Source organism: Puccinia triticina, chromosome 10A (assembly GCF_026914185.1).
Source record: "Puccinia triticina chromosome 10A, complete sequence".
In the NCBI taxonomy this organism is placed as follows: domain Eukaryota; kingdom Fungi; phylum Basidiomycota; class Pucciniomycetes; order Pucciniales; family Pucciniaceae; genus Puccinia; species Puccinia triticina.
Genome location: NC_070567.1, coordinates 6,637,233 through 6,650,124, shown reverse-complemented (window position 1 = coordinate 6,650,124; position 12,892 = coordinate 6,637,233). Strand labels below are relative to the sequence as shown.

The following is a 12,892-nucleotide window of genomic DNA, read 5'->3' as shown; positions in this document are numbered from 1 at the left end:
TTAAGGGTAAAATGAGTAATGAAGTTATGTAAGATCTGTAGAGCGAGTAAAAGGAATAGTGCGGACAGGGGGAATCTAACCCGCATCTCCCCGATGCATGCTGGGTTGCTCTACCGTTGAGCTATATCCACAGGTGTGAGGTGTACCAACATATACTACCTCTACACACCCCCTGTACACCTACACCGGTGACAGAGCCCACTAATCCTCCCAGAGGCTCATCCCAGGTACGCAGCTGCCTATAGCGCTGGGCTCATAACCTGTAGAGCGAGTAAAAGGAATAGTGCGGACAGGGGGAATCGAACCCGCATCTCCCCGATGCATGCTGGGTTGCTCTACCGTTGAGCTATATCCACAGGTGTGAGGTGTACCAACATATACTACCTCTACAAGATCTGCAGTCCTATGTCGTTATGATACTAATGAATGATGTATGTAATAATGCTAAGGATATGTATGAAGAAAATACCTGCCAAAACTATACATGCCAATAACTGCTGATCCATTTGGAAATCCTAGGTGAAATGAGTGGGTGACTAGGGGTAAAATGGGGTGTAGAATCTGAATATGAAGTAATAATGAAGTATTTATGAAGGGTTTAGGTGATGTGAGGGTGATAGTATGAACAGGAACAGGGTTACCACAACACCCCCATCTGGCACCCCTTGTAGCTAAAAGCTTCATTCCCTTCTGTAGTCAAAGACACACAGGAAAAGACCGAACAAACCATTGAATCTTCTCAAAGAGAAGAAACGGAAAAAGGTGAGTCAGCAAGTGTAACACTACATTTAAAAGAAACAAAAGGCTAAAGGAGCTGCATCTATGTTGATCTTAAACAGACGCTGTTGCGCAACTCCTACGCCGTTTTGCCGAAGCCAAATAGGCCGGATAATAAGAAACAAAACTCTCTATCCAAGTAAGACAAGGAGGTTGTTCTAATCCTGGCGCAGCAAGAGCTAACACCAAATGTGTGACTCTACAGTTTGCTACCAGCAAACAGGAAGACTATCCTCAGTCTTATTCCTTAAAGGAATTTGCTTTTATCTTAGAAAAGTAGACAGCGGTCACTTGTTCCGCTCTTAGGTAACTCATCCTTTCTATTATTGCTCTTATACTTTTAATTAGATTATATACATGTTTATCTAATTACAAGCTCTTAGTCCTTTGATTTCTTTCAGAAGAGACCCTTGGGGCTCATCGTGGCGTTGCCAAGGCTGGCCGCCGGCAGGACGGGGGGCGCCTTGGGGTGATTATGCCACATGGCCCTGGGGTTGCCCAAGAGTCGGCCACATGCCTCCACGACTGTACCGCCACCCTGTTGAGGCGTAGGCCCAGAGAGGCCCCATTGGAGCCTTTGAGCCGGGTCGGGCAAGCCATGTTGAGTTGTCTGTTAGTCTGAGTGGCAAGACTTCAAAGCTTCATCCTTTTTTTTGGTGGATCAAGCTTGCACATTCAGACGTTATTTTAGGAATTCTGAGGGTCAAACAATGATAATAAAATAAGTTCAGGCAATATTTCACTTTCATCAATATCAGGGATACAATGGGATCAGTCCGGAGATCTATGCAATAGTTCTTATCCGGGCTCTCTTGGAGTAAAAACTGCCTCAAACATTGGAGTAAAAACTGCCTCAAACATTGGAGTAAAAAGTGCCTCAAACATTGACACCAATAGTACTTAAAGGTTGCAGGAACTAAAGAGGATATGAGAAGACCAGCATTTTTTATCAACCAAAGAGCCATCCTACAGAGATTGAAAGAATAATTGGAAGAGCCGCTGCGGATGTCGCGCTTCCCAATAATGTTGAAGCAGCGCCCGGTTTGTCCTAAAAGCATCAGACAAGTAAAATGTGGACGTGTCAGTCAACATCCTCCAGATTCATTTCTTTCGTTTTAATCGTCATTTCACGAACCCCTGGTTTACCGTCATCTCCTTTTCCGCCTTTTCCGCCTTTTCCGCCCTCTTTTCCACCACCTCCGGGTTGGGGTGCGGGTGGTGTGAGTGACGGTGCGGGTGTGGGTGTGGGTGGCTTCTTGGGAGCAGGATCGGGGAGACCACCAGCGCCACCAGCTCCACCAGCGCCACCAGCACCACCAGCTCCACCAGCTCCACCAGCTCCACCAGGTTTTCCACCGTTCGCTAAGGGTGCGCATGCTTCGACTAATTCAGCTTGCTGGGGATCAAGAGTGCCAGCCAATCAGCTTAGATGCGGAAAAATGGCGAATAAAGTCTGGGAGACGCAGAAGGAAGAAAAAAAAACATACCGTGATTCCTGCAGCCTTGATCTTAGTAGCAGCAGCACTCTCTTTACCTGCCGCCGTTTTTTTGGCCCCCAAGGGGTCCTTATCCTTATCCTTTGGATCAGTGGGGCTGCCCAAAGCCCCAGGCTTTTCGGCCAAAATCGCTCCCGTTCCGGCCGTTCCGCTAGTTCCGGTTGTTCCAGCTGTTCCAATTGTTCCGGCGGGCTTTGGAGCGGTTGTGGTATCAGCCAAAACTGAAGTTGTGGATTCTGGGGCCGCCGGGTAAGCCATCGTATTGTGGATAGATCCCACAGCGACCAGCAACAAGATTGAAAGGTTTTTGAAACTCATTTTTGTTTTCTGATCGAGTAAGGTATCTCGTAGAAAGAAAAATTAAAACTTAATGATATAGTAGAGATTGAGGTGATGGGTGACAGGGATGGATGCTATGAAAATAACAAAATGATTAGAAAATCGCCTGGATTGTTTCTGAAGTAAGGAGGCAAGCAGATGGGATGACCAAAGAAAGCTCAAGGACCCAGCCCTTTTATTAACCGCTCGAGTTTGATGTTATTGCCGTTGCGAAGTATGTCAGCTACCTGAAGCAAGTTGGCAGTAGCCGTCCTCTCTCTCTTTCCCTGAAACCATCGATCTCCTAAACACTCAACTTCATCATGTTGTTACTACATATTGATTGCCATGACTGAGGTCGCAATGCACCCGGTCCCCGAAGGCTTTCGTGGGAAAATGCAGTCGACTTAATCAAGAAGTCGACTGCATTTTCCCACGAAAGCCTTCGGGGACCGGGTGCATTGCGACCTCAGTCATGGCAATCAATATGTAGTAATAACCTGTAACAACATGATGCAGTTATAAAAAAAAAAAAAAAAAAAAAAACTCCGCAACGGCAGTAACATCAAACTCGAGCGGTTAATAAAAGGGCTGGGTCCTTGAGCTTTCTTTGGTCATCCCATCTGCTTGCCTCCTTACTTCAGAAACAATCCAGGCGATTTTCTAATCATTTTGTTATTTTCATAGCATCCATCCCTGTCACCCATCACCTCAATCTCTACTATATCATTAAGTTTTAATTTTTCTTTCTACGAGATACCTTACTCGATCAGAAAACAAAAATGAGTTTCAAAAACCTTTCAATCTTGTTGCTGGTCGCTGTGGGATCTATCCACAATACGATGGCTTACCCGGCGGCCCCAGAATCCACAACTTCAGTTTTGGCTGATACCACAACCGCTCCAAAGCCCGCCGGAACAATTGGAACAGCTGGAACAACCGGAACTAGCGGAACGGCCGGAACGGGAGCGATTTTGGCCGAAAAGCCTGGGGCTTTGGGCAGCCCCACTGATCCAAAGGATAAGGATAAGGACCCCTTGGGGGCCAAAAAAACGGCGGCAGGTAAAGAGAGTGCTGCTGCTACTAAAATCAAGGCTGCAGGAATCACGGTATGTTTTTTCTCTTCCATCTGCGTCTCCCAGACTTTATTCGCCATTTTTCCGCATCTAAGCTGATTGGCTGGCACTCTTGATCCCCAGCAAGCTGAATTAGTCGAAGCATGCGCACCCTTAGCGAACGGTGGAAAACCTGGTGGAGCTGGTGGAGCTGGTGGAGCTGGTGGTGCTGGTGGTGCTGGTGGAGCTGGTGGCGCTGGTGGTCTCCCCGATCCTGCTCCCAAGAAGCCACCCACACCCACACCCGCACCGTCACTCACACCACCCGCACCCCAACCCGGAGGTGGTGGAAAAGAGGGCGGAAAAGGCGGAAAAGGCGGAAAAGGAGATGACGGTAAACCAGGGGTTCGTGAAATGACGATTAAAACGAAAGAAATGAATCTGGAGGATGTTGACTGACACGTCCACATTTTACTTGTCTGATGGTTTTAGGACAAACCGGGCGCTGCTTCAACATTATCGGGAAGCGCGACATCCGCAGCGGCTCTTCCGATTATTCTTTCAATCTCTGTAGGATGGCTCTTTGGTTGATAAAACATGCTGGTCTTCTCATATCCTCTTTAGTTCCTGCAACCTTTACGAACTATTGGTGTCAATGTTTGAGGCACTTTTTACTCCAAGAGAGCCCGGATAGGAACTATTGCATAGATATCTGGACTGATCCCATTGTATCCCTGATATTGATGAAAGTGAAATATTGTCTGAACTTATTTTATTATCATTGTTTGACCCTCAGAATTTCTAAATCTAAAATAACGTCTGAATGTGCAAGCTTGCTCCACCAAAAAAAGAATGAAGCTTTGAAGTCTTGCCAGGAATGGTTTGAGAAAATTATTCAAATTTCAAAGTTTATCACAATTTAAGGCTTTGTTTGGAGCCAATATAAATATAGGTGATATAATCATTGGTTAATTCAATGAAAACTACAAAATTCAACATAAAGCCTCCAAATATTTTTTCTAGGCAACCTACAATACTGGTCTCTTCAATTATGAAGTCAGATTCAACTGATTCAGCCATATTCAGTACTGTAGTACCATTATATTGCCTTTGACCAAAACAAAGCAATATAATGGTATTATTGTGCTGAAGATGGCTGAATCAGTTAAATCTGACTTCATAGTTGATGAGACCAGTACTGTAGGTTTCCTCCAAAAAAAATTGGATTCTTTATGTTGATTTTTGTATTTTTTATCGAATTTACAAATGATTATATCGCCTATATTTATATTGGCTCCAAACGGGGCCTAAGTATCTCCGGGTGGAATTTGAGGAGTGAGCTCATGAACCCTCTTTGGGTTTGAAAGGCATGTCTTGAAGACAAACTAAGATGACTATTCAAAAACATCCCCCTGATTTTGTCCCTTGCTTTAATTGCAAATTCTTCCTCAAAAGCAGGGACTTGTTTGTAATGTTTGAGATTCTTTTGATGGGGGTTGGAAAGCTATGTGCTACTGAGGCTGTAATTTGGGGGATTTCCAACCATTTACCAAAAACTTAGCTAAGGTGCCCCAAAGTGCCCCAAAATTTCACAGCACCGAGTTTAATAACCTCTATAAGAATGGTTAGCTTCTAGGAAGTACCCCAGCAACAGAAGTTAGTTTTGAGGGGGTGGCGGCTTTTGGTCATATCTCCTACTAAGGTTAATATTATCCGGCATATTCATAACTTTTTGATCCCATGCAACACATGCATAAAAATTTGATATACAAGAAATTATTCATAAAATGACCTCCTTGAAATTTTTAGGAATATTGTGTTATCAGAAAATACGGAATTCCATGAAACTCCTATGAATGGGCTGGCATAAAAACATGAGATATAAGGGGTGCACAGAGGGCTTTTACAGTAGAACTTCTTTTTTACATGTTCCATCAGTCTTGAAACTTCAACTAACTTATTATTATGCATATTATATGTGCCATAGAATTCTTGGCCATACTGGTATTTCAGAAAATGAGATATAAGGTTTGTGCGGTCATCAACAATGGGTAGTTATGTTACCAATAACAGTAACGTAACAGGAATTTGCGCGCTATCCGCGTGTTACACGTAAATGTTTTTTAGTTACGGTAACAGTTGTTTGGTGGTTTTTTATATACTAGAGTTCAAAGCAGCTACACCGATGCAGGGATAAAATTCCAGCCAGAAACCCCATGGCTGACAGCCCAAGGTTCAGCTGCTCCATCTCTTCTACAGTTGTGTCAACAGTGAAATCATTGCACTGCGCACACCAAACCCCCTTCAATGGTGCCTCAGGCTCTTAAGGTCCTCAATCCCCCATCTCTTGGGCTCAATGTTGCTGCTAGTGGGCAATCAATCCAGTAAGAATTGAGTGAACCAATGGACCTGGGCTTGCTGATGACTTAGCCCCAGACACGGTGGCTTTCTCTTGCAGGTGGTGGTGGAAAACAGTCCTCATGCAGCATTTTATTTATCAAATTTGTTTGTATTTCATGTCCTTTTTTGAAGATTGGATTTGCAGTAGTTCAGGTATAGTCATGTTTAGTTGACCATGGCACAATCCTTTGAAAAATAAATTTTTGGCGTTTGTTAGCGTGATGAATATGCTGTAATATTAAAAACACACAACATTTATTAGATGTAAAACATTATTATTTTGGCTAATCTTTTGGAAATCAACTGTTCAGTTTTATGACAGTTGACTTACAAAATATTTAGGGTGTTCAAAGTTGACTTGCATAAAATCATAACACCATAAAATCATAAAATTCTAAGCTGAAAAAAATATGTTGCACCCAAGCACTCAAATTAGAGCAACATTTCTAGAATGATACATATGAAATCATCACTTGAAAGTTTTATTATTTTATGATTTTATGCATTGAAAATTTTATGATTTCAACTTTGAACACCTTAATTAGCCTAAAAAAATGTGTTTTACAATATGTAATTATAGTGTGTTTTTATGATTATGCTATATTTATCATGTTAACAAACGCGGCCCTAGATGTATGCCATCAAGGTAAGAATATAATACAATCACCATTAACAACATTGCAGAGAAGCCTCATTGATAGGAGGCAACAGAAAAAAGAGGAAGAAAAAATGACAAATATCTGTTATGCCAGTCATAGCTTCAGGGAAGGCCAATTCCATTTTCCATATCAACAGGAAACCATGTTCCTTCTGTATGCTCATCATCCACATGAGCATCCATTTCATCTTCCTCATTGCTGATAATTAGTTTAATGGTATGATGCCTTGGATCTTTACCCAATATCTTCCAAATCCTGTCTAAATCTGCTGCCTTAACCTGCATGTTTGAAAAAGGGGAAAAATATCTTAGGAAGACATTGTTAGTTGACTGGGAACGACAGAGTTAATAAGTGATGTAGGAGTTGAGCAAGATTGATTAGTAGAAGGAATCACAACCTGGGTGCTTACTTTGTCAAGTCCGTGCAAGCGTTCAACATGTATTTATGTGGCTTGTCCTCCAATGCAGCCAATTATCTAGATGATCAAATAGGAAAAATCATCAGCAACATAAAAAATGACAAGCAGGCTTCAGGTGCCCCGCCAACATCAAGTATACTGCTGAGGATTGATTGGACAAGATTGTGTATAAGGCCAGTCTGCCAGCGCGTCACTGCAGAATTTCGGAGGATGAAGGGTTTTTTGATGGAGACTTGGTGGTGGTGATAGTATGGGAGGTTTAGAGGAGAGGGGGGCCTGGTGTCCTCCTGTCAAGGGTGTAGTTCGGATAGGTAGAGAGGGTGGGCGTGGACTGGGGGAAGGGGGCGGGGTATTGGTGGAGAGGTCGAGAGTGTTCACTGTTAATGATCTCAGTCATGGCATTGAGAAGGATGGAGCTTCTGATGCGGGCGACAACGGCGAAGCAATGAGCAATGTCGGGATCTTTACTGGCAGCAACGGCCTGTCGGACAATGGCGGGCTACAGGTGGCTGGTGACGAAGGCGGCAACGACCTGGTCGTTGAGACGCAGGATCATGTGGGCGGCCCGCTGCGACTCGGCGGTCAGCTGGAGTGTTTCAACAGACGCGGGGGGCTTGCTGAAGTCAAGGCCATCCTTGATACAGGATATGTAAAGTCTAGCAAGCAAGGAGGTCAGACTGGGTGGTCCTGCTGAGCTAGACGGTCGTGCGGAGCACATCAGCATTATTGGGCCAGTCGGTTGCCTGGCTGATCCCAGGAGGAGACGGCTTGTTGAACGCGGAGGTAATAAGAATATGGTCAACGGTGACGACCTAGTCAATCCAACAATGCTTAGAACAGGGCGAAAAAAAGTTTGAAGATCAGCATAGGCTCGAGGTAATGTGGGTTGCAATCGGGGCTGGGGGCAGCTAAGAAATGGGTTGGTCCGCTCAGTCGGAAGGTTTTTATAGCTAGGATTGATGGGTCATGAGTCGGACTCGACGGGGTTGATTTTGCATTTTTTTGGGTGGACTGGTGGTGTCTAGGCTTACCATTAGCATCAGGGGTGTTTTGTCTTCTCGACTAGGTCAATCAGTACACCCTGACGGCGACGAGTTTCATGGAGCTCTTGGTAGAGTGCTTTGTAGCTGGCATTGATCCCTTGGAACCGACCAGATAGCTGAGTTTTGGTTTCAGCCAGAGTTTCGGGGTGGTTGTTGGCGAGGAAGGGGTAGGCCAGGTTCAGTGGTGAGCGGGATGGGCCTGTGTGCTTGTCATGCTGGGGCAACGGGCGGTGTGATGTTGGGCCTGGTATGAGTTATTGTGCCCCGTGGCAACAACGGCCCGTTGTGTGGAGTGTGGGTTGAAGGGTGTGGCGTGTGAAGTGGTGCGTCAAGGGTAGAGGCGCCACCAAGGCGGTTACGATAGCGTACGTGGCCGTGGTCTGGGTAAGCGGGCAGTGTGGTGAGATGGTGCCTGCGGGTATATAAGGAGGAATTTGGGATTGATTGATCCGCAGGGGATTTGGTTTTGTCCGCCCCCTCCCTGGGAGCCCCCTAACTGCTTGGTTAGGCCCTCCCTGGACAGTTTACCAACCGGCCCTCTTTTGCTTGTTGCTCCGGCACAGCTGGAGGGTCATCCATAGGGCCTTCGGGCCTTTGGGAATATTCAAAGTGCCAAGTGAGAATAATGGGGCATTTTTGGCCCCATTTGTGAAAAGGAAACACCCCAAAACTTAGATCTACAGGTCTAGAATTCTGTGGATTTAAGAAAGTGGGATTCTTGTTACTTTATCTGCAAGAAGCACAAAAAAAAAGAAATTTGTGTTACATTATTGCGCCAACCATGGTGGTTTTGTTACGGATAACATGTATAAGAAGTGGGAGAAACAAGAATGATAAATTATAAGAACTATTTTTTTTTGTGGGAGGGCACTTTTTCCTTCAATACCTTCCCTGCTTTTTCAAACACTCCTGTGAGAGGTACCTCCTCCCAAAACCACATCATGCTGCTTACACAGCATGACATGAATGACAGGAGCAAGCACCCCCGGTTACTAGAACAGACATCTGCTGCAGCCAAGAATAGGTGTTCAACAGCACAATAGCTCCCAGATTCTCCCAAATAATCTTGAGCCATCTGGGAAGAGCCAGGTAAATGTTGGTGTTTGTCTTCCACCACTCTAATGGTGTGGGTTTGCAGTCAATGGCATGGTTCTTGAAGGGTAGTTTGGCCTTCAAAAACACTTCGACTTCATCTTCATGCAGAGCTGGTGTCTTCGACCTCCTCAAGGCACGGCGCGCCATGAGCAACTGGGGCTTGGTCCAAACTTAACTAAGTCCCTCCCCTGCCTGAGGCTTTGCCGGAGGGACTTATGACTAATCTGCATTTCTTGCATGAGAGATATTTTGGTTTTGGTGGTGTTTTCCTTTGAACCCCCAGAACTCAACTCTGACAATACCCAACCTTCTAAGTTTTGGGTTGATGATACGCCTGCATCTGCCACTCCTTCTGATATAATTTCAGAATTTTTTGCGTCCATCTTCCCCCTCATTTTATTTTTCTAAAACATCCATTTCCTCGAGTTTCTTGGAATTTCCACCGGATCAGAAAATAACCGCCTGTGCGCAGTTATCTCGAGGTCAATTCGCTGATACAACATGATATAAGTATGTGTTTATATTTTTTTCCACCAATCATCTCTGCTTATTGGGTCCCAATGCGGTTGGGTCAGTGCGCTATGGAAATAATAAATGAATTGAGAATGAAATGTAGTGATGTGCTCAACATCACAGTGATTTTGTTTTTTATTCTGATTTTCGAAATATTTATTTTAGAGGTAGATGAGCTAGATACATGGAATAAAAAATACATGATAATTTTATTGAGAGGAATGCCATTCAGAAAAAATGTGTCCCGCAAGGAGGGGTTGAGAATTGACTGAGTAACAAGGAATATAATGATGAACGTGGTCAATTATCCGGATCTCTCATACAAGAAATGCAGATTAGTCATAAGTCCCTCCGGCAAATCCTCAGGTGGGGGAGGGACTTAGTTAAGTTCGGGCTTTGTTGTGGGTGGCTTTTCAATTTCCACGACTTCTGATTTGGGCACAGCCAACTGATTCTGGGCCTTGTGTTCCTCCTTGTAGATTTGAAATTGTCAATTGAGCAGATTGAGACAGTTGGTAACCTCATTGCTCTTGTTTCAGAATGCAAGCTCAAATAATTCCATCCAGAAGCAGGGATGCAAGACTTTGGCAAGCACAAGGGTCTCACAGGCCATAGCTTTGTCCAAGTATTTAATGACCCTTTGAAGCATAGCGTGAAACATTGGGTACAATGTGTCCCCTTTGTTGGAGCCACTCAGCTTTTTGGAAAGCTGGTCCTTGAGCTCCAGGTATTTTGGGAGTAAGTGGGCGCTGGTTGGCTGATCACCCTCCATCTGCAATGTCAGATTGACAAAAACCTGAGTAAAAATGCAAGAAAATAGGAGTTAAAACCCAATCATGATGCAATGGGAGGAATTTGGTAGGTTTTGTACACACCTCAAGCTCCCGGTTGAGATTATTGATCTCCTTCCAGTCACAAGGGAGGAAGAAAGCGTCTTCAAAATTGCCTGGCTGGTTTTGGCCCTGGTCTTCCTTGAGCAAGCAGTCAATGACTTCCCGCACATCAATGGCTTTGCGGTAGCTCTGATACTTTATATTCCAGCGGATGCCATAGCTGGCAATCAACGGGGCCACCTTGATATTCATTTCTCCCGCCACTTGATCAAAATTTGTGTGCTGGCCTGCCAATTGAGTTATCTGCTTGATCACAACATCAAGTCTGCTGAGAAACTCCTTGAGCTTCAAGGCCTTGGTGTGTTGGCCTTGACTACCAGTTTTGGCCAAGGAGTTGGCCTGATTTTTATTCACCGCAGCAGCAGGCTTTTCATCTGAAATCTCATTGGTGTTTCCATAGTCACTTTGCCAATCTTTGTTGTTATCTTGAGCAAGGTCAACTGAGTTTGAAATTGGAGTGGGGGCTGGTTTGACTTCTGGAGCTAGACCAGCCTTGTCCTCCTCAAGAACCCTCCCAAGCACAGGGAAGAACCTGAGGGCCAATTCCTTAGCCTTACCAGGAGGCAAGGTCTTTAGGGACAAGGGATACAAGCCCGCGTTTACAATCAGAGCAAGCTTATGACAGAAGCATCAAATATGCATGCTGGCTGGGTCCCACGCGTGTTCGGATTGTTGTTGTTTTTAAGTAACTGATACATAGTAGTTGCTATTGTTGTTTGTGCCAGAGTTGGTTGTCTGAGCCAACATCTTTTTTTACAGATCACCTTTCTTAACGACCACGGCAATTGGACAGGCTAGTAGAAGTCCAAAAAATAAGCACCTTTTTACATACATTAGCATAGTTCTACTATAGAATTTCATCCTACCTTTAAATCTTCAAAAACTGTAGTCTTGAGGATGGAATGATGGTGTTCAAAGTTGGTTTGCATAATTTTATGCATGCATAAATCATAAAATCATAAAAATGTTTTGGTGAGGAAATTTTGTATTACATAATCAGACAGTTATATCCCCTGCAAAAAAGATAATTTTATGATTTTACAATTTATGCATGCATGAAACTATGCAAACCAACTTTGAACACCATAAATAAAGCTTCTTTGGCTCGTCCACGGATCATTGTCTGCCAAAGAGTAATGCCTTGGGGTTTGCGTATAAGAAAGCCACACAAAGAATAGAGTCTTTGATTTGGGACCATGCAAGTGCCTGTCTTGTTTGCCAGATCACAATCATTTGGTTTAAGACATGGTTGTCAAAGACGGGCTTTGCGGTGAAGAAGGTGCTCATTGGGGTTTGCTTTGCGTCAATGAGTCTCCTCTCAGCAACTGAAGGTGGTAATTTAATACCAGCCGCATTAGCTTCATTATGTTTGGGGCAGCCGCTAACGTTCCTGCCGGCCTGAGTTGAGCCGTTGCGATGCATCATGAGATTTCCGTCTGTCAAGCCATGTCCACGGTAAGTCTTACTGCACGTATAACTCACGGGTTCTTCCCCCTTTTCGGCTTCATTTCCCTTATAAAAAGGTGCATGGTAAGAATCAAGTACATTGGCAAACCTCTCTTCCTTCTTTTTCGCCGCTCTCGGTTGAATGTCAACAGATCCATCGCCCGTCACTTGATCGTAGTCGTAATCATCATTTGGATTAGCCAATCCAGTACGAACTGCCACCAAAGATCCAATTGTCACTGACCAAAATTCCGCGATGAGTTGGAAGCCACTGGGCCCTCTGAAGTGAGGGACTTCAGTCGGCAGGACCACATCGATGGGGTCTACTACAAAGACTCAATTCTCACCCACGAAATGCCTGCTGTATATCTTGAGCATAGCAGAGGGAGTTAAAGGACAGTGCCTTTCAAATAGAACCAACCAAGAAAGTTTCAAGATTATATTATTATTTCTGGATGGATCACGAGGATGGAATAGAGAGCAGATATAAAGAAACACAACACGACACGACACGACACGACACGTAGCACAACAACAACAAAGCATGGAGAGAGGATCAAGATTGACAGGCGTTTTGAGGTATGAAAGAGTGGACATATTTCCAATTGCATCAAATCACTTCTTTTTTTTCTTTTTTTCGGTGGCGAGGGCGAATCTTGAGGCCAGGATTTTTGTTTTGTTGTCAATAAATCAAGAAATTAGAATGGAAGTCTCACTGTGGTATTCTTCATGATATATCGAAAGGCAAGAACCAAGAAAAAAGAAAACTCAAAATGTTA

At 44.2% G+C, this 12,892-nt stretch overlaps 3 protein-coding genes across 3 annotated transcripts; 1 reads left to right on the top strand and 2 right to left on the bottom strand.

The window, feature by feature from the left end:
- Positions 1–2,139: 2,139 nt before the first annotated feature.
- On the bottom strand, positions 2,140–2,531 carry PtA15_10A700 (uncharacterized protein; the record flags this gene model as incomplete). Its single annotated transcript, XM_053160904.1, has 2 exons — positions 2,140–2,160; positions 2,265–2,531. 2 exons carry the CDS (start codon positions 2,529–2,531, stop codon positions 2,140–2,142), a joined length of 288 nt encoding a protein of 95 aa, XP_053024831.1.
- Positions 2,532–3,373: 842 nt separating this feature from the next.
- Positions 3,374–3,803, top strand: PtA15_10A699 (uncharacterized protein; the record flags this gene model as incomplete). The annotated part of the gene is made up of 2 exons (XM_053160901.1): positions 3,374–3,700; positions 3,795–3,803. The coding sequence occupies 2 exons, from the start codon at positions 3,374–3,376 to the stop codon at positions 3,801–3,803; spliced, it is 336 nt and encodes a 111-aa protein (XP_053024830.1).
- Positions 3,804–7,622: 3,819 nt separating this feature from the next.
- PtA15_10A698 (uncharacterized protein) lies at positions 7,623–8,163 on the bottom strand (the record flags this gene model as incomplete). The annotated part of the gene is made up of 3 exons (XM_053160900.1): positions 7,623–7,757; positions 7,840–7,935; positions 8,155–8,163. 3 exons carry the CDS (start codon positions 8,161–8,163, stop codon positions 7,623–7,625), a joined length of 240 nt encoding a protein of 79 aa, XP_053024829.1.
- Between the last annotated feature and the right edge of the window lie 4,729 nt (positions 8,164–12,892).